The sequence below is a fragment of the Salvelinus fontinalis genome, chromosome 10, assembly GCF_029448725.1.
Source record: "Salvelinus fontinalis isolate EN_2023a chromosome 10, ASM2944872v1, whole genome shotgun sequence".
Classification (NCBI taxonomy): domain Eukaryota; kingdom Metazoa; phylum Chordata; class Actinopteri; order Salmoniformes; family Salmonidae; genus Salvelinus; species Salvelinus fontinalis.
The window spans coordinates 30896988-30921544 of NC_074674.1; the positions used below are offsets into that span (position 1 = coordinate 30896988).

Consider the following 24557-nt stretch of genomic DNA (forward strand, 5'->3'; position numbering starts at 1 on the left):
TCTGGACTCTGGCTGGGCCACTCAAGGACATTCAGAAACTTGTCCCGAAGCCACTCCTGCACGGTGAGGTAAATTCCTTAAGTAAAAATACTTTAAAATACTACTTAACTAGTTTTTTGGGTATCTGCACTTTACTTTACTCTTTATATTTTTGACAACGTTTACTTTTACTTCACTACATTCCTAAAGAAAATAATGTACTTTTTACTCCATACATTTCCCCTGACACCCAAAAGTATTCGTTACATTTTAAATGCTTAGCAGGACAGAAAATGGTCCAATTCACACACATATCAAGAGAACATCCCTGGTCATCCCTTATGCCTCTGATCTAGCGGACTCACTAAACACAAATGCTTTGTTTGTAAATTATGTCTGAGTGTTGGAGTGTGCCCCTGGCTATCCGTACATTTAAAAAACAAGAAAATTGTGCTGTCTGGTTTGCTTAATATAAGGAATTTTTTATTATTTGTACTTTTACTTTTGATACTTAAGTATATTTAAAACCAAATACTTTTATACTTTTACTCAAGTAGTATTTTATGGGGTGACTCACTTTTACTTGAGTAATTTTCTATGAATTAAGGTATATTTACTTTTACATGTATGACAGTTGGGTACTTTTTACACCACTGCTTCTACATTGTCTTGGCTTTGCGCTTAGGGTCATTGTCCTGTTGGAAGGTGAACCTTCGCCCCAATCTGAGGTCCTGAGCGCTCTGGAGCAGGTTTTCATCAAGTATCTCTCTGTACTTTGCTCTGATCATCTATCACTCAATCCTGACTAGTCTCCAAGTCCCTGCTGCTGATAAACATAAAAACGTCAACAGAAGGATGCTGCCATCACCATGCTTCATCGTAGGGATGGTACCAGGTTTCATCCAGACTCAGTGGCGTGCCGTGGGCCTGGGGCCTGGGCCTTCAGTGAGGTACTACACAGTCCCACCCAAATTAATCCACCTCTTATTTCCATCATTATGATGCCATGGCTCTAGACACTATACATTTAGACAGAAACGCAGTATAACCAGGCGTTGCGTCACCTTGAAATTGACAAATTGACATTTTTGGGTAAACAGTGTTTACCCAAAAACATGACACAATCAATGAGTCTTTTCAATATTTCCCTTCACCTTTTCATTGTGCAGCTCCGTTGCCCTGCGCGTTTGTTCGTTGAGCTGTAGATCCACTCCGGTGTCCCCAAAAGTTTTCAAAAGCACCATTGCTTGTAAGTGCCCAGCCGTACTTTGGTGTCTCGTTGCTGCCTTGGTTAGACAACTCAAGTTTGCAAAGCCAGTGTGGCTCCAAACACCAAATCGATCACTTGCAAATAATAGGCATTCCCAGCAGTACAGTTTGCAGTGCTTCTCGGAGCCTGTGAGCCATTGATAGCGCTGTTGGTCGGCGTCGGGCGACCTCTCCTTACAATGTCTAACTTTTCTTGAAAAGTTCGTCTTGAGAATGGCGTTATAATTATATCCTCGACCAAATCGATATCTTCTCCTCCTTCCGCCATTGGGGGTTGAAAAAAGAGCTTAGTAGTACGCGAATTAATTCGTTTATCAAATTCAGTTTCCTAGATCTGCATAGACCTGCCCAAAGGACCTGCCTCTCAATATTGGTAATCCAATCAAAAGACGTGCACACACAACGCCTGCTAGCTGGCTCCTGTATAACACTGGATAGAGCCAGCCAGTAGGCGTACAATAGCCAACTTTAAAGCTGATTTGTTGACACTAAATTTTCATTTCCATTCACTATAAGCTACAAGCGCCCGCACTGTTGATTCTGAAGGCCTGAGGGCAGATTTTAGATCCCTGGCAACACATGATGGCTGAATATGATTGGATAAAAGATCTAACATAAAGACCAGCCCTCCAAATCTCAACCTGGGGCTGGAAGCAGTGCAACCAAGAGGAAAGCTATGAAATGAAGAGTATAACTCTTACTCTGGGGAATAATTTAATACATATTTGTGGGGAAATATATTTAAAAAAAAAATTATATTCTGATGATGTTTAGGCCAGCAGAGAAGGCCTTGCTGGCCCTGACGGCCCACCACTGTCCAGACTTGGCATTCAGGTCAATCTTGGTTTCATTAGACCAGATAATCTTGTTTCTCATGGTCTGAGAGTCCTTTAGGTGCCTTTGGTAAACTTCAAGCGGGCTGTCATGTGCCTTTTACTGAGGATTGGCTTCCGTCTGGTCACTCTACCATAAAGCCCTGATTGGTGGAGTGCTGCAGAGATGGTTGTCCTTCTGGAAAGGTTCTACCATTTCCACAGAGGAACTCTGGAGCTCTGTCAGAATGACCATCAGGTTCTTGTCAGTTTGGCTGTGCGGCCAGTTCTAGGAAGAGTCTTGATGGTTCCAAGCTTCTTCCATTTAAGAATGATGGAGAACACTGTGTTCTTGGGGACATTCAATGCTGCAGAAATGTTTTGGTAGCCTTCCCCCCAGATCTGTGCCTCGACACAATCCTGTCTTGGAGCGCTACGGACAATTCCTTCGACCTTATGGCTTGGTTTTTGCTCTGAAATGTACTTTCAACTGTGAGACCTTATATAGACAGGTGTGTGCCTTTCCAAATCATGTTCAATCAATTGAATTTACCACAGGTGAACTCCAATCAAGTTGTAGAAACATCTCAAGGACGATCAATGGAAACAGGATGCACCTGAGCTCATTTACAAATCTCATAGGAAAGGGTCTGAATGTAATGTTTTATAAATTTTCAAACATTTCTAACAACCTGTTTTCGCTTTGTCATTATGGGGTATTGTGTATATATTGATGAGGAAAATGTTTTATTTAATCCATTTTAGAATAAGGCTGCAATGGAACAAAATGTGGAAAAAGTGGTCTGAACACTTTCCGAATGCACTGTATTACTGCCATAACACTATAGACTGAAAATTAACTTAGCTAGTTCTATAAAAAGGTCTATAGTGTGAGGTCAGTGTAACAGTACTTCATAGCCATACAATAGTCCAGGGGATCAACATATCTATGGTAATTCCATGTGGAGTAAGGTTTGTAATGTGTGTGTGTGTGTGTGTGTGTGTGTGGCTTATGTTCAAAACCCCCTGCTAATTAGCTACACTGAATAAAGAACATATACATTTTTTTTGTGAAATCCTCCTCTTTCCAAATGGGTTGACTTGGTCCTGATTCCAGAGAATATTTAAGTAACACTGTTATGTTCCATTATGCTTTCAATGATTCAAATAAATCAATGTTAGGATCAAATACAGAATGTAGCTAAATACTCGTTCTCTCTCCTTAAAGCCAAAATCCAGAGTCAGTTGTTCAACACAACAGCAGCCTCAACACTGGTTTGGGTTATGATAGGGTAAGGCCTAATCTTACTACATTTGCACACACTGTACATAGATTTTTCTATTGTGTTATTGACTGTACGTTTGTTTATGTGTAACTCTGTGTTGTTGTTTTTGTGGCACTGCTTTGCTTTATCTTGGCCACGTCAAAGTTGTAAATGAGAACTTGTTCTCAACTGGCCTACCTGGTTAAATAAAGGCAGTTGTATATCATTAATTGAAGAAAGAAAAACGTTAAACAGCAGGACATCTTACCGATTGTGCCTTTAAGTTACTAGGTCAATCTTCAGCAGTAAGGTTCTGTCACATAGCATGTAACCAGAGCTCAGCAGACACCTGTCAGAACGCTGCTCAATGCAGATGGAAACAGGCAGATCTGCTGAGGCAAGCACTTCTTATTGAAATGATTGGTTCAAGGCACTCCATTGCAGCAATGCTTTGGGTCCACCAATTATGACACGCTACAGAGGTGTAACCTCCATGACAACTCAGGAGATGACATATCATCTGGAACATATGAAAAGTCTCTCAACCTGATCCTAGGTTTACTGTTACTGCTTACTGAGCTGAGCATGTTAACATTTCATACCTAAAGTATTGCCTTCAGGAAAGGAATTTCATTTTGAGTGTGTGTGTTTGTGTTTGTGAGATGGTCTTGAAAATAATTCATTTTGAGTGATATAAATGGCTTATTAAATAGGTTAACTCCAAAAACGGACTGGCAACACTGCCTGAAATCTGATTATAGCCTATGCTCAGCTTCAGTGAATTTAGTTCACAAAGGATTCCAGGAGCACAGCTGAAATTCTCAGAACTGAATGCACTTAACATGCAAGCCCACCGGGCAGCCTAAGATGGAGATACAAATCCCATATACAGTATATGAATGCTAAACCTAGAAGTCTCACAAGTATGTGCAAAATATATTAGAACAGGCGTGTGCTAATATTGTTTTCCGAGCCCACAATAGAGAAACAAACACAGCCCAGAGTCGGACAATAAAGATTCTCTGATGTATACGTACGATTCATTTATTTGTTTCATTGGAGGGACATGTTTTTTCTTTTAATACTGTGGCATAGATTTATTGTTGTCCATCTCCAAGACTGAACGTTTCTTTTGTGTTTCTACGTTCTGTAGTCCATTTTGTTATTGAAATGTCTCAACAATCCTCAAGCTACATGTAAATACACTTATTCAACAAAATGTGGACATAGCAGTGAACTGTGGTATCCTTCACAGAGGAGCGGGAGTAGCATTGCTAACAAACACTGTCCTTTTTGACCTAGAGTACACTTGAAACAAAGCATGAAGCCTCACTATAGACTGCAGCTAATGAGTAGAAGTTATTGGGATAAAAGCATCCTTTGCTCTGACAGTACCACAGCACGGTATGTAAATCAACACTCTGCATGAACAAAAGACTGAGCAGTGATCGAGACTGACATAAGTGTAAGTGCTTCTATTCTTTGGTAATCTCATGGGTGTTTATTGGCACAGGTCAAGAGCCCTTGCGTCTCTGATAACAATCTCCTGACTTAATGATCCAAATGATACCACTCTATAAAGATGCCTCAATAGCATTCCGTCTGGTTGGGACCAAATACCAGTTGCACTGTGGCATAAAACAGTTGAGGAGGATGAACAACAAACTTCCTTATTTTACACACTACTGTCTTACTCTTGGGTGAGATCAAATAAAATGTTATTTGTCACATGTGCCGAATACAACGGGTGTAGACTTTACCTTGAAATGCTTGCTTACAAGCCTTTCCTAACGATGCAGAGTTAAAAAAGAATCATACAAATATAAAAATAGTAACAAGAGGAATAAAATACACAAGAATGGAGCTATATACAGGCAGTATATAGATCAATGTGCAGGGGTACGAGGTATTTGAGGTAGATATGTACATAAAGGCAGGGTAAAGTGACTAGGCATCAGGATAGATCATAATAGGAGATGGCCAAGAAGGACCTGCTTCTCAAGCTGAGACGAAACACAATATTATTAGTGATACCTCAGAGGTGTGAATGTGGTAATTTACCCCAAGCCTTAAATAAACCTACTCAATACCTTACCTTACTTGACATCCTGTCCTATCTGACACACACTGAGGAGACATCTTAATCCCCAGAGCCTCCAGCAGTAGCACCACTAGACTGTAACAGTTAGCCCCAGCCTGCCTGCCTGACTTGAAGTGTAATCTGGCCTGAGAGATGGAACAGGAGCTGGACTCACCATCCTCAGTGGGCACGTAGACATTGAGGTACAGACAGTCCTCACTCTGGTTCTGAACGTAGCCTGCTGCAGCGTCCAGGTTGTCAGTGAACCACACCGGCAGCATGATCTCAGGCAGCACCCCGTGTACGTTCTGCGGGCACACGGGGGCAAACTGGGTGGCGTTGCGGATCTCCTGCCAGGAGCCTGGCGCCTCAGGGGGCTGGAAGCGACGCTCGCCGATGGGCGGGGTGGCGTAGGGCACGCCCAGGTACTGCTCCACGGGTCCCAGGATCTCGTTGTTTAGTTCCTTCCTGACGCCGCGCAGCTTGCCGTAGCCCGTGGTGACCATGGGGTGTTTCCCGCTGAGGTCGGCCCGCTGGCAGGAGGACAGGGCCAGGCGGAGGGCCAGGCCCAGGAGCCACACCAGACACGGGTCAGACATCCTGCGGGGGCTGGAGCGCCGCGTCCCACCGGGCCCCGGACGTCTGGGGCCACTCTCTGGGAAGAAGGACATGTCCTCCGGTCTTCTGCCCAGCAAACTAAATATGACTAGGAGTTCACTCGTGGGCAGCAAAGAGTAAAGAAAGGACCTCCCAATACCCTGAAATTAGTAGGTTATTGGAGATACTGGGAGAAAGAAGGTATTGGGAGGGGTGGGGGGTTTGGTCAAAATCAGAGGTGTAGAGTGTGTTTTCCTAGCATAGTGTGAGAGGTGAGAGAGCAGGTGTAGAGAGGGGGAGGGACGGGAGGCATCCTCAGCTAGACTGTCTGCTCTGGTCCATCCTCCTGAGAGCTCCTGATAGGCCAGCTGCAGACTGACAGCTTCCACAGCCAACACGCCACACCTGGGTACACACAAAGGTCAGAGGTCAAAATAAGTTAGTGGGTCTGTGTTTGGAAAGAGAGAGACACAACATGGACAGTAGCTGTTTTAAGTAGGTTTTAAAATACCAGAAACAAATAACTTTCTTCTGAAACTCGTCAGTCTATTCTTGTTCTGAGAAATGAAGGCTATTCCATGCGAGAAATTGCCAAGAAACTGAAGATGTCATACAACACTGTGTACTACTCCCTTCACAGAACAGTGCATACTGGCTCTAACCAGAATAGAAAGAGGAGTGGGAGGCCCCGATGCACAACTGAGCAAGAGGACAAGTACATTAGAATGTCTAGTTTGAGAAACAGACACATCACAAGTCCTAGACTGGCAGCTTTGTAAAAATGGTACCCACAAAACACCAGTCTCAACATCAACAGTGAAGAGGCAACTACGGGATGCTGACCTTCTGTCCGGTGTCTGTGTTCTTAATATTATATTTATCTTAATATTATCTTTTTATTGGCCAGTCTGAGATATGGCTTTTTCTTTGCAACTCTGCCTAGAAGGCCAGCATGTAGAGACTGGGGTTTTGTGGGTACTATTTAATGAAGCTGCCAGTTGAGGCGTAAGTTTCTCAAACTAGACACTAATGTACTTGTCCTCTTGCTCAGGCCTCCCACTCCTCTGTCTATTCTGGTTAGAGCCAGTTTGCACTGTTCTGTAAGTAGTACACAGCCTGGAGCGAGATCTTCAGTTTCTTGGCAATTTCTCATATGGAATAGCCTTCATTTCTCAGAACAAGAAAAGACTGACGAGTTTCAGAAGAAAGTTCTTTGTTTCTGGCCATTTTGAGCCTGTAATCGAACCCACAAATGTTGATGCTCCAGATACTCAACTAGTCTAAAGAAGGACAGTTTTAAAGAAGCAATAATCAGGACAACAGTTTTCAGCTCTGCTAACATAATTGCAAAAGGGTTTTCTAATGGTCAATTAGCCTTTTAAAATGATAAACTTGGATTAGCTAACACAACGTGCCCTTGGAACACAGGAGTGATGGTTGCTGATATGGGCCTCTGTATGTCTATGTAGATATTCCATAAATAATCAGCCGTTTCCAGCTACAATAGTCATTTACATCATTAACAATGTCCACACTGTATTTCTGATCAATTTGATGTTATTTTAAAGGAGAAAAAAAGTGTTTTTCTTTTAAAAACAGGACATTTCTAAGTGACCGCAAACCTTTGAACGGTAGTGTACATAATGTCCTTGAGCTGCCACAACCACCTGAACAACAGACATGTTCCCATATTTTAACTAGGCAGTCAGTTAAGAACAAATTCTTAATTACAATGACGGCCTACCCCGGCCAAACCCGGACAATTGTGCAGCGCCCTATGGGACTTCCAAGCACAGCCGGATGTGATGGAGCCTGGATTTGAACCAGGGACTGCGCCACTTGGGAGCCCACATGTACACGTCTTAGATATCCATCCATGCTCCATGGCACTTTGAAATAATCGACTTGACTCAGAGAACACGACAGCAATAAAAGCCTGTTGACACATCAATCAAAATAAATAAAATAGTGTGACACCTCTCACTCTCCCCTTTGGTGAATCTGTTGGCTCCCCCCTCACAGCTCTGTTTAGTTGGTTCCTGTCTTCTCATGGTTAAACTCGAATGGGCGGTGCTAATCTGGACCTGGCTTTGGGAGATGGAGCAGTTTAGAAGTGATGAAGGCTTTATGTGGCTGGCGCTCACTGTCTGCAGAATACCCACCACCCCACCTCTACACAGCTCCCCGCCACCCCACCTCCACACAGCCCCCCGCCACCCCACCTCCACACAGTCCCCCGCCACCCCACCTCTACATAGCCCCCCGCCACCCCACCTCCACACAGTCCCCCGCCACCCCACCTCCACACAGCCTCCCGCCACCCCACCTCTACACAGCCCCCCGCCACCCCACCTCCACACAGTCCCCCGCCACCCCACCTCTACACAGCCCCCCGCCACCCCACCTCTACACAGCCCCCTGCCACCCCACCTCGACCTCCAATTAGCCCCCCCACCTCCACACAGCACCCCCACCGCACCTCCAGACAGCTGCTCTCCACTCCACCTCCAGACAGCCCCTCTCCACCGCACCTCCAGACAGCTGCTCTCCACTCCACCTCCAGACAGCCCCCCCACCCCACCTCCAGACAGCCCCTCTCCACCGCACCTCCAGACAGCTGCTCTCCACTCCACCTCCAGACAGCCCCTCTCCACCGGACCTCCAGACAGCTGCTCTCCACTCCACCTCCACACAGCCCCCCCACCCCACCTCCAGACAGCCGCCCCACCTCCACACTGTATCAGTCTGAGGGAAGGGAGAAAGGAGCCAATAAAGACAACTCCATTTATTACCAACCATCTGACTCCCATTTTAAGACAGTAACGGTCTGTAACGGTGTCTCACCGTAAATTACACAGCTATACTGTGTGGATGTAAATTACTATACTGTAGCCTACAAATTCAACTGAGTTGGGAATATAGTATGTGTATTCCTTAGAAAAAGGAGAGAAATATATTGAACAATTAAATGGAAAAATAAGCGCAATACTGTGAAATTGTACATTTGATTCCGAGAGATAAATGGACAAAGTGAGATATATGACACGCTGAATCTGTTGTTAAAAGATAAAATATAGTGTGGGTCGTAATGGAGTGAGAATGTGTGATTTGAAAAGAAATTCTTAGGTTTGTATCTCAGGCTGCCAAGTGGAGAGGCAGAGGAAGGAGTCAGGTGCCAACCTATTAAGTTTCAAGTTTTAATGTCACATGCACAAGTACAGTGAAATAACTTTCTTGCTGGCTCCATCCCCAAAAATGCAGTAATCAATAACAATGTAATACTAAAAATAACATGAGGTAGAATAAAAACACACAAGAAATAAAAATAAGAAATAAGAAGAACATGATAAAGTAAGTAAGCATACTATATACATGATCAGTCAGTTCCAGTACCATATTTACAATGTGCAGGGATACTGGAGTGATAGAGGTAGATATAGTACATGGCCAAAATTATGTGGACACCCCTTTAAATTACTGGATTTGGATATTTCAGCCACACCTGTTGCTGACAGGTGTATAAAATCGAGCACACAGCCATACAATCTCCATATACAAATATTGGTAGTAGAATGGTGGTAGAATGGTGGCCGCAAAGTGGTAGACCACAAGCTCACAGAACGGGACCGTCGAGTGCTGAAGTGCATAGTGCGTCAAAAATGATCTGTCCTCGGTTGCAACACTCACTACTGAGTTCCATACTGCCTCTGGAAGCAACGTCAAGACAAGAACTGTTCACCTGGAGCTTCATGAAATGGGTTTCCATGGCCGAGCAGCCGCACGCAAGCCTAAGATCACCATGCACATTGCCAACAGTCGGCTGGAGTGGTGTAAAGCTTGCCGCCATTGCAATCTAGAGCAGTGGAAACGTTTTCTGGAGTGATGATTCACGCTTTACCATCTGGCAGTCCGACGGACGAATCTGGGTTTGGTGGATGCCAGGAGAAAGATACCTGCCCCAATGCATAGTGCCAACTGTAAAGTTTGGTGGAGAAGGAATAATGGTCTGGGGCTGTTTTTCATGGTTCAGCCTGGGCCCCTTAGTTACAGTGAAGCAAAACCTTAACTCTACAGCATACAATGACATTCTAGATTATTCTGTGCTTCCAACTTTGTGGCAACAGTTTGGGCTACCTCAACAGTCTTTCCTGTTTCAGCATGACAATGACTCTGTGCACAAAGCGAGGTCCATACAGAAATGGTTTGTAGATATCGGTATGGAAGAACTGGCCTGCACAGAGCCCTGAGCTTAAGCCCATCGAACACCTTTGGGATGAATTGGAACGCCGACTGCGAGCCAGGCCTAATAGCCCAACATCAGTGCCCGACCTCACTAATGCTCTTGCGACTGAATGGAAGCAAGTCCACGCAGCAAGGTTCCAACATCTGGTGGAAAGCCTTCCCAGAAGAGTGGAGGTTGTTATAGCAGCAAAGGGGGGAACAACTCCATATTCATGATTTTGGAATGAGATGTTCGGCGAGCAGTTGTCCACATACTTCTGGCTATAAAGTGTATGTATAGGGTAAGGTGACTAGGTATCAGGTTATGTGATAAACAGAGTAGCAGCGGCGTAAATTATGATTTTATGTGAGTGGGTGTGTGGGTGTGTCGAGTCAGTATAACTGTATGTGGATATTATGTGTGTGTGAGCAAATGATGGAGTGTTTGTGTGTGTGTTGGAGTGTCAGTGTGTGTGAGTGTGCAGGGCCCTGTGAGTGTGCATAGAAATAAAATAAAATACAAGGGTCAACTCATATAGTACGTGTGGCCATTTTGTTATCCATTTTGTTCGCCAGCTATTGCAGTTTTATGGCTTGGGAATAGAAGCTGTTTAGGAGCCTGTTGGCGTCAGACTTGAAGCACTGGTACCGCTTGCAGTGCGGATCAGAGAAAACAGTCCATAGCTTGGGTGGCTGGAATCTTTAACAATTTTCCGGGCCTTCCTTTCACCCCGCCTGATGTAGAGTTCCTGGATGGCAGGTACATAGGCACCAGTGATGTACTGGGCTGTCCGCACCACCCTCTGTTCTCCATGAGAATGAGGGTGGTGCTATTGCCACACCAAGCAGTGATGCAGCCAGTCAGTATTCCTCTTATCTAGGTGGGAGAGGGCAGTGTCGAGTGCAATTGAGATTGCGTTGTCTATGGATATGTTGTGACGGTATGCAAATTGGAGTGGGTATAGGGTGGCTGGGATGATGGAGTTAATGTGTGCCATAACTAGCCTCTCAAAGCTCTTCATGATTACAGATGTGAGTGCTTCAGGGAGGTAGTCATTGTGGCATAAAGCCTTAGAGTTCTCAGGAACAGGAACTATGGAAGTCATCTTAAAACATGGGGATTACAGACTGGGACAATGGGAGGTTGAAAATGACTGTGAATATGCCTGCCAGCTGTTCTGCGCATGCTCTGAGAACACGCCTTGGAATACCTTCGGGCCCCGCGCCTTGCGGGTGTTGACCTGATTAAAGACCTTACTCATGTTGGCCTCAGAGAGCGAGATTACCCAATCGTCTGAGTCAGCATTTGACTATCAGGTATTCACAGACGGACAGAGATTTACACCCAGATGAGAGACCTTTTGACCGATATGACATCTTGCCAGCAAACAATGAACCATCCTGTTTTAAATACAGCCCATTAAAACAATGAAGTACGATGAGGATTATGATCCCAGTTTGGCAGGTGGAAAAGCCAGAGTACATCTTCCTATGTCACATTGTATATGAGGGTATCAGGACAGAGATTATGATAAAGCATGACACATTTCAAGATGTAGGTTTTAGCCCATTGGTTTTTGAGATGGAGTAGTGGACCATTGGAATTCCATACTTGATAACTAAGGATTTATGTATCGATCTACGTGTAGATGTGTTTCTCAATGTTATGGTGCTGCTGTGGCCTTGGCGTTGACGTAATGATATACTCTACGGGTCTATCAGGGTGTATATTCATCACGACTGCTTCCAGATATGAGTCACCATTGTATATGTAATGAGATCTCGCTGTCTTTGCTCTGACTATTGGAGATCGTCAAATGTCCTTAGCCATGCATATTTATCAGATACAATTAGGGCCTGCTGCATATCGCATTTGGCTGGTGGGCTGAAATTAGATTTCATAAATATGGAATTGTTTTTTTAACCCCACACCCCCACCTGAAAAACAAAACAAGACATAACAAAGAGAAGCAGTAATATGATTAAACAAAAGAACACTACGCTGCCTCGACCACACCTTCAAAAACACCCCATTATCACCCTGGTTCCCATCCCACTCTCAAAGGTTACAGAGCAGGATGAAAGGAGTGATGGGTAGTTTGGGGGGGGAGGGGATATTACCCTCCACTGGATAAGAGGACAGTGATAACACACAAGACGCAGCGCCAGGCTATATCATGAATATGGGCAACACAGCTGGAGCATAATATTAGCAGCAACCCCCCAGCCATACGCATAATATTATCACTTTCATGAGAAAGGATCCACCACCATAAAACAAAATGAATGTCAAAATGTATTCTGGTCAAATCACCACTTGGTTTCTTAGCAACGTTACTAACAACCTTCTCAAGAATCATGTTCTCCAGTCTCTCCAGGGTTTATGATCTCAATGTTCACATGTTCTGAACTTCATGACACAGAAAAATCATTACAGGAAGGGACGCTTTTTGGATGACATTTTGTCTGTGTCATTCACATTCCTATTTAATAGTAGACATACTACCAAAATAAGTGTGGTCATTCCTTACCAATATGTAAGCAGGACAGAAGGATAAAGTCTAGGTATGCAGCAGCATGGAGAGCAGATTAGAGCAGTGATGTTGTGGTATGAGCTGCTGGCAGTCAGAGCACGGACTCCATAGCAACCGATAGCATGGGTCTATGCTGGAGACGGCAGGGCCCACTGGTTCCAGACAGCATGATGAATTACACACCCAGGAGCTGTCAATAAAAAGTGCTTACATTTCCTCTTCAATAAGAGCCCTGCAGCTCTTTATGTTGCAGGGGGCAGATGAACTTAGACTACCTCCCTGCACAGGCAAACACACACACACACACACACAAACACACACACAGAGTCTCCAAGAGATAGGTTTATTTATATATCAGCATGATAAGGTCAGCTCATAAATCACTCAAAGATATGACCTTCTTCGGGACGCAACATACGTGTAAAAGCATGCATGTATGTGTGTGTATGTTTGTATGTATGCGGATGTCACTCAGTCACGGAGGGTGTTGTGTGTTCTGGCCAAGCGGAGTGCTAGAATTAGCATTTAGCTCCTTGGGAGGAATCCCACTCGTGGGCCCTTATTGATTAGCTTAGCGTGGGTTAGGGTCACGTCCAACAGGGCCTGCAGTCTGACAGACAGACTTCCCTCCCCACTGCCAGCCCAGCTCCCGGAGTGTGAGAGCTACAGACACATACAGAGACACACGCACTCTCACACAAGATGCTGAGTATTGACTGCAGGGGGAGGGGCTAGTGTAAGCAAGAATCTCAAATGATTCCACAATCACCTCACACAATAAGAAAGAGAATGATATCTGCATCTCCAAGGAATGGCAAGGGGAAGCAATGGAACCAGCTTCAGTTTCATATATCCATCAGCCATATTGTCCAGGCCCACCACATAGACCTACAATATGTGTTGGAATTGAGTGTGATGAAAATTCCTACAGACCACAAAAGGGTCAGAAGGTACCGTCATCAGCAGCCCATCAGTAGAAGTGTGTAGTTGAATGTGTGTGTGTGTGTGTATAGGCCAGGGCTGTGTCCTGTAATTGGCGTAACAGTCATTGCGGCTCTGTCAGGTGAGGCTGTTTGATGTAGTAATACCTTCTGCCTCCAGGACAGTTTTACAGCTGTGTTTAAGTGGACGAATGGTCAAATTGAACTGTGAAACCCCTGCAGAATGGCAGCGTTTGAAAAACAGCGTGTCATAAGCTTCTTTGTCTCTGCCGCCGGTGCTGAAAAACACATGCACTGTTTCAACTGTCAAGCTGTTCTGTTCTCCGGTACTAACGCACGTCTGTGGATGACAAGCAGCTTAGCAGGCCACAAAACAGAAGGCAATGTCTCTGGGAGAACTAATACTTGTTTCAATCTGTAGCAACTCAGGTGTCTGTTTCTATGAGCAGAAAACACTCACACACACGGTTGATTTACTGCAAGTACAGTAATACTGAAAGCTGGGTAATTGAACTCCAATGTTATTCTTAGTTAATCTATCCCTGGTTAATCTACAGTGGAGGGTAATATCCCCTCTCCTCTCCCACTCTGACTGAAACTCTTCTGATTCTTAGTTCAATCTATTCTTAGCTAATCTGTTCTGGACAGCAATATCCCACTGAAGGTTAATCTGTCTGAGAAAATAATCATTTTAGCATGCCATTTCTTGTTCCAGTGTTAATTTCAGGATGACCTCATAATTACACTGAACCACTGGGCTGTCATCCTTCATGAAGGCCGGGAGCTTCATCCCAGAATTCCCTCTGTTCAGCGTGAGCTCCCTCTTCAAGCAGCTCCACTCTGAAAAGGGCTCAGACACTACAGAGCCCCGGTCCATCACCCTCTACCCTCAAACCCGATCTCACTCCAGCCAGGGGAATTTAGAGATTACAACTAAACAAAGTGCCCCACTTAAGGTTATTATTGTAATTAACCCAAAGTTCAACCAGGACTTCAAAATAGTCTATTTGAAAAGTTTCTGTCTACAGGAATCCTATAGAGGGGCCAGTGAGAAGGAGATGGAAGACTGTTCAGGTTAGATTTTTCTGTGTCTTTATATCTCCCAGAATGCATTCCTACAAGTCACAGCATGAGGGAAACAATCCGATAAACAAGCTCATGAATAATCAAATAAAAGTCAATTAAGGGGACTCTAACGAAGCGGGAGTGGAGGGTGTTAACGAACGAGGGAATGAGACCGGGACATAAAACAGCGGGCAGAAGAGAAGGTGAGAAGTCTCTCTGCCTCCGTTAGACCAGACAATCAATGTGTCACCCCATGGTGAACACTGGTCTTTACTCTCAACACCAGCAGCACACACACCAGCCAGCGACTCCCACACGCACACACACCCACACCCACACACACGCCCAGATAAAATGCCCTAGAATTGTACAGTACGCAGTACTTATAAGGGTCAGAGTGTGTTTCTGCATCTGTCCTGGCATTCGTGTGCCAGTGTGCGTGTTACTGAAGTGCACTGGTATGAACAATCTGGCCACACACTAATTACTGTTTATCTAGGCAGCAAACTAGGTGAGGTTTTTTATGTGTGGGGAGAGTGTGAACAGTTTGACAGCTGCTTCCCCTCTAGCCAAGGCTAATTTAAGAAGAGCGATCCTGGCTGAGACAAATGGTCTGAAACGTTTAATAATGAACCCCACTTGATCCTGATAAAAACAGAGGGCAGTGAGCACAGTCCAACTGACCCATTGTATTTGTGTGAAGTCAGGTCAACTGTGTGACGGTATTGGGCGCGTTCAAATGTCATGCCAGGTCCTCTATGACTGCTTAATGACCTGATGTTTTATGTTCTACTTGATAGAAGGATAATAGACGTTTGGAATAGATTTGAGCTGTACTTGTATCTTTCAAAATGTACATGGAAACAATTAAAATGTGGAGATTTGATCAAATGATTCAAGCTGAGAGATTATGAATATGACTGAATATTGCTGGTTTGTATTTATTAAAGATCCCCATTAGCTGCTTCCAAGGCTTATATAGACTATAAAATATTACATTACATTATATTTCATAACACTTGTCACAACACATTAAGTGTGTTCCCTCAGGCCTCAGGTTGTGTGCAGGCGGGTGTTACATGGGTTGGTGGTCTGTGTGTGTGGGTAAGTGGTGTACCTATAGAACATGGGGATCAGGGGTGGTCTCAGGAGGGGTATTCACTCTGAGCCTTTTCAAATGCAACAACTACACTTCATCATGGATTAAAACAGCCACAGCCCATGCGTACCTTCACTTGCCAAACACGCTCACATTACAGTAAAGCGGTCCATGCCTAGGGGCAATACTCGTGCCTTCTTTAAAGGCATGCCCCCTCCAACACAGGGGGATTAGTCCTGGAAGCTAGGCAGGGGAGCTGGGAGTACATCTGGGATCAGGGGAGAGAGAGAGAGAGAGAGAGAGAGAATGGGATTGCATTTCCTAAAGCTGGCAACACTTTCATACAATATCTTTGAATGAGAAGGCAGTCATGCAGTGAAGGAAGAGTCATGCAGTGAAGGCAGAGTCATGCAGTGAAGGCAGAGTCATGCAGCGAAGGCAGAGTCATGCAGCGAAGGCAGAGTCATGCAGTGAAGGAAGAGTCATGCAGTGAAGGAAGAGTCATGCAGTGAAGGCAGAGTCATGCAGCGAAGGCAGAGTCATGCAGCGAAGGCAGAGTCATGCAGCGAAGGCAGAGTCATGCAGCGAAGGCAGAGTCATGCAGCGAAGGCAGAGTCATGCAGCGAAGGCAGAGTCATGCAGCGAAGGCAGAGTCATGCAGCGAAGGCAGAGTCATGCAGCGAAGGCAGAGTCATGCAGCGAAGGCAGAGTCATGCAGCGAAGGCAGAGTCATGCAGTGAAGGCAGAGTCATGCAGCGAAGGCAGAGTCATGCAGCGAAGGCAGAGTCATGCAGCGAAGGCAGAGTCATGCAGCAAAGGCAGAGTCATGCAGCAAAGGCAGAGTCATGCAGCGAAGGCAGAGTCATGCAGTGAAGGCAGAGTCATGCAGCGAAGGCAGAGTCATGCAGCGAAGGCAGAGTCATGCAGTGAAGGCAGAGTCATGCAGCGAAGGCAGAGTCATGCAGCGAAGGCAGAGTCATGCAGCAAAGGCAGAGTCATGCAGTGAAGGCAGAGTCATGCAGTGAAGGCAGAGTCATGCAGCGAAGGCAGAGTCATGCAGCGAAGGCAGAGTCATGCAGCAAAGGCAGAGTCATGCAGTGAAGGCAGAGTCATGCAGTGTTCACTACTATGGTACACAACTGCATCTCAGTCTCCCCCTTCTCTCTGTCTACCTCCCTCCCTCCCTCTCTCAGTGGTGCTACTTTGGGGGGCCTGATCTATGGCACAGAGTGACGTTGGACGAATGAGAGTAGGCGAGAGGAGGATGTATGAGTGATGCTGGGGGAAAGCGTGAATGGGAGGTACACTCATTTCTGACGCGTGAGCTGTTCTTGCGAGCGGTTCTCGACCCGACAGAAAGAGGGCTTTGATTTAGCTGGGGGTCCAGGGCGTCCTGGATGGGCTCCATCCATCTTGTAAAGTAATTACATTACGAGCGTTTCCATTGGAGGGAGGAGGGCGGAAGCTGGGGGATCTCAATGGCTTTATAAATCACATTCACTCACTAGAAACTCACTAGAAACTCACTAGAAATTGGAGGGAGATGGAGGCTTAGAGGGTTCTATTATATTTCATACTTTGTAAAAAAAGACTGTCCAACACTGCTGTCAGACCTTAAAAAGACAATTTTAAAATGAGAGTTTGGGAGCTAGGACGAAAGAGATATTGTGGAATTGTTCAGGTAAAACTTTCTTAACTATAGTAGCTTTTCAGCTACTAATTTTATTTAGGGCTAGATTCTGTCCATACCGCGGAAGATCTGTGTTATAGCGTGATTTAAATTAAGGTTATTTGCAATTGAGCAGACATATACAGAGTTTACGTTTATGCAGAGAATGCAGTCTCTGCAAACACAGGAACATTGCCTTTAAATTTCAATCACACTGTAGCGAGGATCATCCGCGATACAGATTGAATCTAGGCCTTAATTTAGTTAACTAAGGATTGTTATGATCGGCTTTAGCAACATTACCATACAGTAGTTTGCAAAGTAACGCTGAATAAGCCTGAAATTAAAAGATAGAAGCAATTTACTGTATGCATTTGACTAATGAGGTTGATCACATGCACAACACGCAAGCACACACACACACACACACACACACACACACACACACACACACAGGAGGCTGCTGAGGGGAGGACAGCTCATAATAACGTCTGAAACGGCGCAAATGGTATGGCATCAAACACATGGAAACCATGTGTTTGATGTATTTGATACCATTCCACCAATTCCACTCCAGTCATTACCACGAGCCTGTCCTCCCCAATTAAGGTGCCACCAACCTCCTGTGACACACACACACACACACACACACACACACACACACACACACACACACACACACACACACACACACACACACACACACTCTTGCTCTCCCCCGCCACCTCCGCTCTCTCAGGATAAGAATTTGAACTCTTGCTCTCCTCCAGTCATGCCCTGTCTTATAGTGGACTTAGCTAGCATTAGCACGTACACAACCGACCCTAGCATGGACAGAATGGTCAGTGGTGTGAGATGGAACAGAGTAAATAGGCATTTCAACGTCATAGCTTTAACCGGTGCTAACTTGTGTATTATAAACTTGGTGGTTCGAGCCCTGAATGCTGATTGGCTGACAGCTGTGGTACATTATATCAGACCGTATACCACGGGTATGACAAAGCATTTATTTTTACCCCTCTAATTACATTGGTAACCAGTTTATAATAGCAATAGGGCACCTGAGGATGTTTGTGGTAAACACCACGTTGCGTTGGCCTAAGAACAGCCCTTAGCCGTGGTATATTGGCCATATACCACACCTCCTAGGGCCTTATTGCTTAAATATTGGGGGTCGGTAGGTTGACCTGGCTTGATATGTTTTTCCTGAGGGCCCAGCTGCATGTCACTCAGGTCTGCAGCAGATACAACATTTGCTCTATCCCTTGACTCAAACCCAATAACATAGTGCCATGCCCTTTGGCATTTGCAATATCTTAATTATTTAATATGTGTGTGTAGCTTACAGAGTTCACATCAATATACATTTATCTTATTTTTAGTTGGCCAAAGAGTTGATGAGGTGATGGCTGGATATCTTTTTAGCAATGTCCGATATAGAACACGTGAGGTGCACCATAGGGACAACAAAATATGCAACTATGTGCAATGAAAACCAATGAAGCAGAAATAATTGACCTATTTGGCGGTTGACTGGCATCGTATCACTTCTACACCGATAAATAAGACATGCAATATTTTGATTAGTTTTATTGCCGATAGTCAGGAATGTTTTTCTATGCCAGTCTTGGCCGAGAACCTGAACAATGCCAAATGAAAGTTTAATTTGATACCCGAATTTGGCGTGCCTGAAACGCTCCTCTTCAATCTGTCTCCGTCCACGGGGGGAGGTGCTGAAAGACTAATAGCGCTTGCTGCCTAGCTCTTAAGCAGGAAGGCACCCTTCACGTTTCTCTACAGTGGCTCTCTCGCGGCACTGTATATCTCTCCGGCTGCAGAAAACATCTCATTTCTCCAGCTTTAAATTAGGTTTATCAATATTTTCTAAAAGCTATATATTTTTAAGTTTGCTTTGTTTTAGCAACAGATCCTTCCATTTATTGATTTATGCGGTGAAGACACTAAAATTAAATATGCAAATTATTATGTGACGTCATATCGCTGCATGAGGTCGCAAGAATGTTTGGGGGCCACTCTTGTAATGCATGTTTTTTTTAATTTTTTAATTGCTGTTGGACAAGATCATTTCGAGTCAGCCTGGTAATCTCCATACACCTAATTTATCTCTCTCCGCCCGTAGGCAAGTCATGGCTAAGGCTAACGGTATGGGAAATGTCCAGAGGGCTCAAGTCAATTCATAAATATCCCCATAGCTCATGTATGAGAGCAGATCAGTGATCTACGTACAATGAGTATACAAAATATTAGGAATATTGTTTTGTACATTAAGAACACCTTCCTAATATTGAGTTGCACCCACTTTTGCCCTCAGAACAGCTTAAATTCGTTGGGGCATGGACTCTACAAGGTGTCAAAAGCGTTCTACAGGGATTCTGGCCCATGTTGACGCCAATGCTTCCCACAGTTGTGTCAAGTTGGCTGGATGTCCTTTCGATGGTGGACTATTCTTGATACACACGGGAAACTGTTGAATGTGAAAAACCCAGCAGCGTTGCAGTTCTTGACACACTCAAACCAGTGCACCTGGCACCTTCTACCATATCCTGTTCAAAGGCACTTAAATATTTTGTCTTGTCCATTCACCCTCTGAATGGCATACATACCATGTCTCAATTGTCTCAAGGCTTAAAAATCCTTCTTTAACCTGTCTCCTCCCCTTCATCTACACTGATTGAAGTGGATTTAACAAGTGGCATCAATAAGGGATCATAGCTTTCATCTGGATTCACCTGGTCAGTCTATGTCATGGAAGGAGCAAGTGTTCCTAATGTTTTGTACACTCATTTTATGTCCTCTGAGACATGATGCTGAGGAGAGCAGAAGTGCAAGCCATGTCATATACGCTGCAATACGGGCCATATGAACACTGATCTCATCATATACATTGTCATGCTGTCATGGCATTTATTGCTGATGATGTCATAGGCTTTGTGACTTACAGTGACTCTGGTCATAAAGTACACACTTCATGTTATTGCAGTTCATCTCAAATAGAGACACTCAAAGTGCTGCTGAGTGTTTTAGAGAAATGAGAAACCACAAAAGGTAATAATTTCCACAAGATAAGACAGAAAATGACAATTTTCCAAACTGTCTCATCATGGATTCGTGGTTTTATATCATAGTCAGCTTAACAGCACTCTTTTGTATCTGGTCCTATCACGGTTTCACCAAATGTTTGGTTTAGAGGTCACCATTTTTACCTATCAGTGGCTTCGTTGACAACTTTCACTCTCTCTCGTAACATTTCCAGAGTGAAACGTGTCTTCAGCACCTGCCTCTGTGTTATATAAGAGCCTGAGAATGAAATATGGGCAGTGATATAGGATGATGTAGAGATGTTATGTGATACAGATTGTTGTGTCAGGGATGATGTAGAGATGGTTATATATATGCCATTTAGCAGACACTTTTATCCAAAGCGAATTATAGTTAAGCGTGTATACATTTTATGTTCGGGTGGTCCCGGGAATCGAACCCACTATCCTTCATTTTAAATGCCAAGTTCTATCAACTGAGCTACAGAAGATCACTTATTCAGTGGAACTGTATATAGTAGGAAGTGACTAGCATAGATTGGTTATGAGAAGGGTGGGGGGCACCCAATCATAATCATCTGTCTCAAGGGCACTCCATGTTACTGTAACATAAACAATCAATATACCATTTTACAATCATCAGCACATACATCAATGGTTTGAAATGAACTTGTAGAATATCAATAGAGGCCTTAATGATGGAGTGTGAGCTTTAAATTGAACCAAGTCTTGATCAGGTTCAGCAGCCTTTTGATAAATGGTTAGTATCCTGCATTAGTTCAGATGCTTGTTATATTATACATCATAATCTGGGAGGCCAGATGCTCACCTTCAGGGAGCCTTGCATGCTTTAACTAGAGCACATCACACATTCCGGCATGTTTCATTATACAGCACTGTACACTACCGCTTGGCGCTAAAAAGTAAGCTAAGCCCACTGAGGTATACATCACTTATAATGGGGACAATGACGTTGCTCAACTCGGGCTGAAACAAATGTGCGGCCAGGTGGAAAGCCCAACCATCGTGATAAATACAGGCTGGAGGACTGCTACAGGCACGCTACAAATTAACTTTAGGGCCAATGCCTACAGCACCTCTGTCTGCCCTGCTGTGATTCAGTGGCTGCCTCAGTCTGTTTAGCTATCTGCTTTCCATCTGGTTTAGGTGTGCTTGTTTGACTCGTCTCCTCCACCACTGCTGAAACCCAGTCCCTAAACTGTAGTCCAGCTGGGATCTGAGTTTCCAAACAAATGAATAATTAAAGTCAGTTTTTGGAAAAGCAGTTATAAACTGTATCACTTTTTTTTTGCAACGGTGTGAATCCCTTTTCTCCAGCAAAGTGATGGTGGATTTATTCCCCGAAAAACCACTGGCGGTCCGCTGACTCCACAAACAGCTAGCGGCAGGTCCTCCCATCACTCCCTCTGTGTTGGGTTTTTCCTTCTGGTTGACCTCTCAAGCCAAGAAGCACTATGTCCTGTGGCATCAGGGCCTAACAGACACCCACAGGAGCCACTTACACACTGATCCCTGGCCCCTAGAAACCCAGAGGGAACCCAGGGAACCAGTTAAGACTGGATACACTGTAACAGACTTACACACATAGATGCTACTCCAGCTCTGTTAAAAATAGATTCTCTCTTCCCATGACCTGTCCTTCACCACAACCCTTGATTATCTCTGTAATGTCGCATGGTGGATGCTATAAGGCCCTCTGGAATGTGAAATGAAGAAATGGGACAGAAGAAGCCCTGCATCAGGTTGTCGTGATGTGAATTGATGGTGACATGTAGCAGAGGAATGTCCATACGGTTTGTGCTCAGGAAATAATTGCTCCCTGGCCATGACTAAGGGACTAGTTGGGGACAGTATCTAGAGGCTAATTAGACAACACTGGGTTTAATTAGCAAGACTTCGTCTCCATCATTTACAATGTTGATTTCAATCATCTCTACACAACACACATGACATTTACGGTCGGGAGGTCACAAGCTTGCAACAAATGTGACATGTTTGACCACAGAGAATACAGCAGTTCCCTGTTTCTCCTTCTACTAATACAGTAAAGCTCAAATGTCACTCTTCACATGCTAAATAATACTAGCAATCTTTCCGTCAGGCCTCTATAGCCTGTCAGTCGTAGCACCTGATGGAACACAACGAAGGAATCTCCTTAGTCAGCAGCTGCAGCGGAGGCATGTGCAGCGGAGACCAGTCACTGTTGCTCTACAACCCGGCCAGCAACACTGGCTCACTGGGGTTAGGCACATTATATCACCCATCTGAGCAAATAAGCACGGTTCATTGGGCCACGTTGAGAGTTTTTTGGAACCTGGCACCATCACATTACAGGCAGCTGCTGAAATATAGATCTTGCCTTGAGAAAAGTCTTGAGTCCAGCCGATGATTCACACCCTACACTGGTCTGTTTGGTGTGAAGCCTGTGAATGTAGCAAATTGTGGGCAAAAAATAACAGCTGGCTACATTAAGGTGGTGAAAAGCTCAATGAAAGTCCTGCACTGAGATCAGCCATATGTGAAAAATGACTGCACGGACATCATTTGTATGCACAAGAGGCAAGTGTACTCTGAGATTTCCTGTACGCTGAGAGAACTATACAGAGGTCAGCTTAATGTAAGATAGGGGCTGTACTGATATCAGTCTGATGTATGTGTGAGAGAGGACTAGCGATCAGCTGGATGAGAAATTAACCTGTACAAAAAAATGACCTTAATATACATGGTGAAGACATGGACGACAGCTCTACTGGCCACACGATGCAGCGTTTTATGTAAACAACCTTATTTACTCTACCAAGAAGAAATGTCTACATTTATACTTGCCCACCATTTCACTCATATTGCCATAGAAGTGGAATATGAAATGGCATGGTGATAAAGTTTGACTTAGGACAAAAAACAAAAACAAAATGTTAAAAAAAGAATAATTCATTAAAATAAATTCTCATAACATAACCAACTGCCTTAAAGTGAACATTTGAGTGTGAAGGAAGCAGGCTCCACCCACCCTGGTGATGGTTTAAATGTTAATCCAGCTGTGGTAGATGCCTACAGGCTGGCACTGTGTAAGACAGAACACACAGTAGTTGTGCCAGAAACCAGAGAAGAAGCACATACTCAGGGATTGGTGCAAACTGAACATCGCCGTACAGCCTTCATTATTCATGTGCTCTGAGGAAAGGCTCCATACATGCATCCAAGATGAACTCACTGCTAGGTTACATCCCTATAACCCCTTCCCTGGGCCTGGCCTGCTCCTTCCCTGGGCCTGCTCCTTCCCTGGGCCTGGCCTGCTCCTTGCCTGGGCCTGGCCTGCTCCTTCCCTGGGCCTGGCTTGCTCCTTCCCTGGGCCTGGCTTGCTCCTTCCCTGGGCCTGGCCTGCTCCTTCCCTGGGCCTGACGTGCTCCACTCACACAGTCATACTAAGCTCCTCCAACAGAAACTCTCCATAAAGATGCAGTACAGGTCTACTAAGTGACTCTTTCTCTACTCCACCAGGCTAAAGTAGAGATACAGATGTAGGATCTTAAGTTGAGCCAGTTTGCTACAGCAGGTAAATAATCCTGCAGCAACAGGGAATTATAATTATTTTGTGGATGATAATTAATGGTACTTTTTGTAGGAGTTGATACATTTTTCTTAAGGCGAAATCAAGTCTGTCATTTCAAAGTGAAAGTTACAAACTACAGGAGCCTTTTTAAACACAATCCATGTCTCGTCTCAAGCCTTAAAAATCCTTCTTCAACATGTCTCCTCCCCTTCATCTACACTGATTAAAGTGGATTTGACAAGTGACATCAATAAGTGATCATAACTTTCACCTGGATTCACCTGGTCAGTCTATGTAATGGAAACAGCAGGTGTTCTTAATGTTTTGTACACTCATTGTAGTATGTTTGTGCTGTGAGCATTTTGAAGTGTGAATAATGAGTGTGCCTCATAG

At 44.5% G+C, this 24557-nt stretch overlaps 1 protein-coding gene across 2 annotated transcripts in view; it reads right to left on the reverse strand.

The window, feature by feature from the left end:
- The window catches only part of LOC129864003 (neuroligin-2-like), a 97873-nt gene that overhangs the window by 70264 nt on the left and 3052 nt on the right, over nt 1–24557 (reverse strand). For both annotated transcript variants that reach the window (XM_055936521.1, XM_055936520.1), the window contains exon 2: nt 5581–6407. In XM_055936521.1, coding sequence (XP_055792496.1) covers nt 5581–6076 — 496 coding nt within the window. In that variant the 5' untranslated portion in view covers nt 6077–6407. The remainder of the gene's footprint in view (nt 1–5580; nt 6408–24557) is intronic.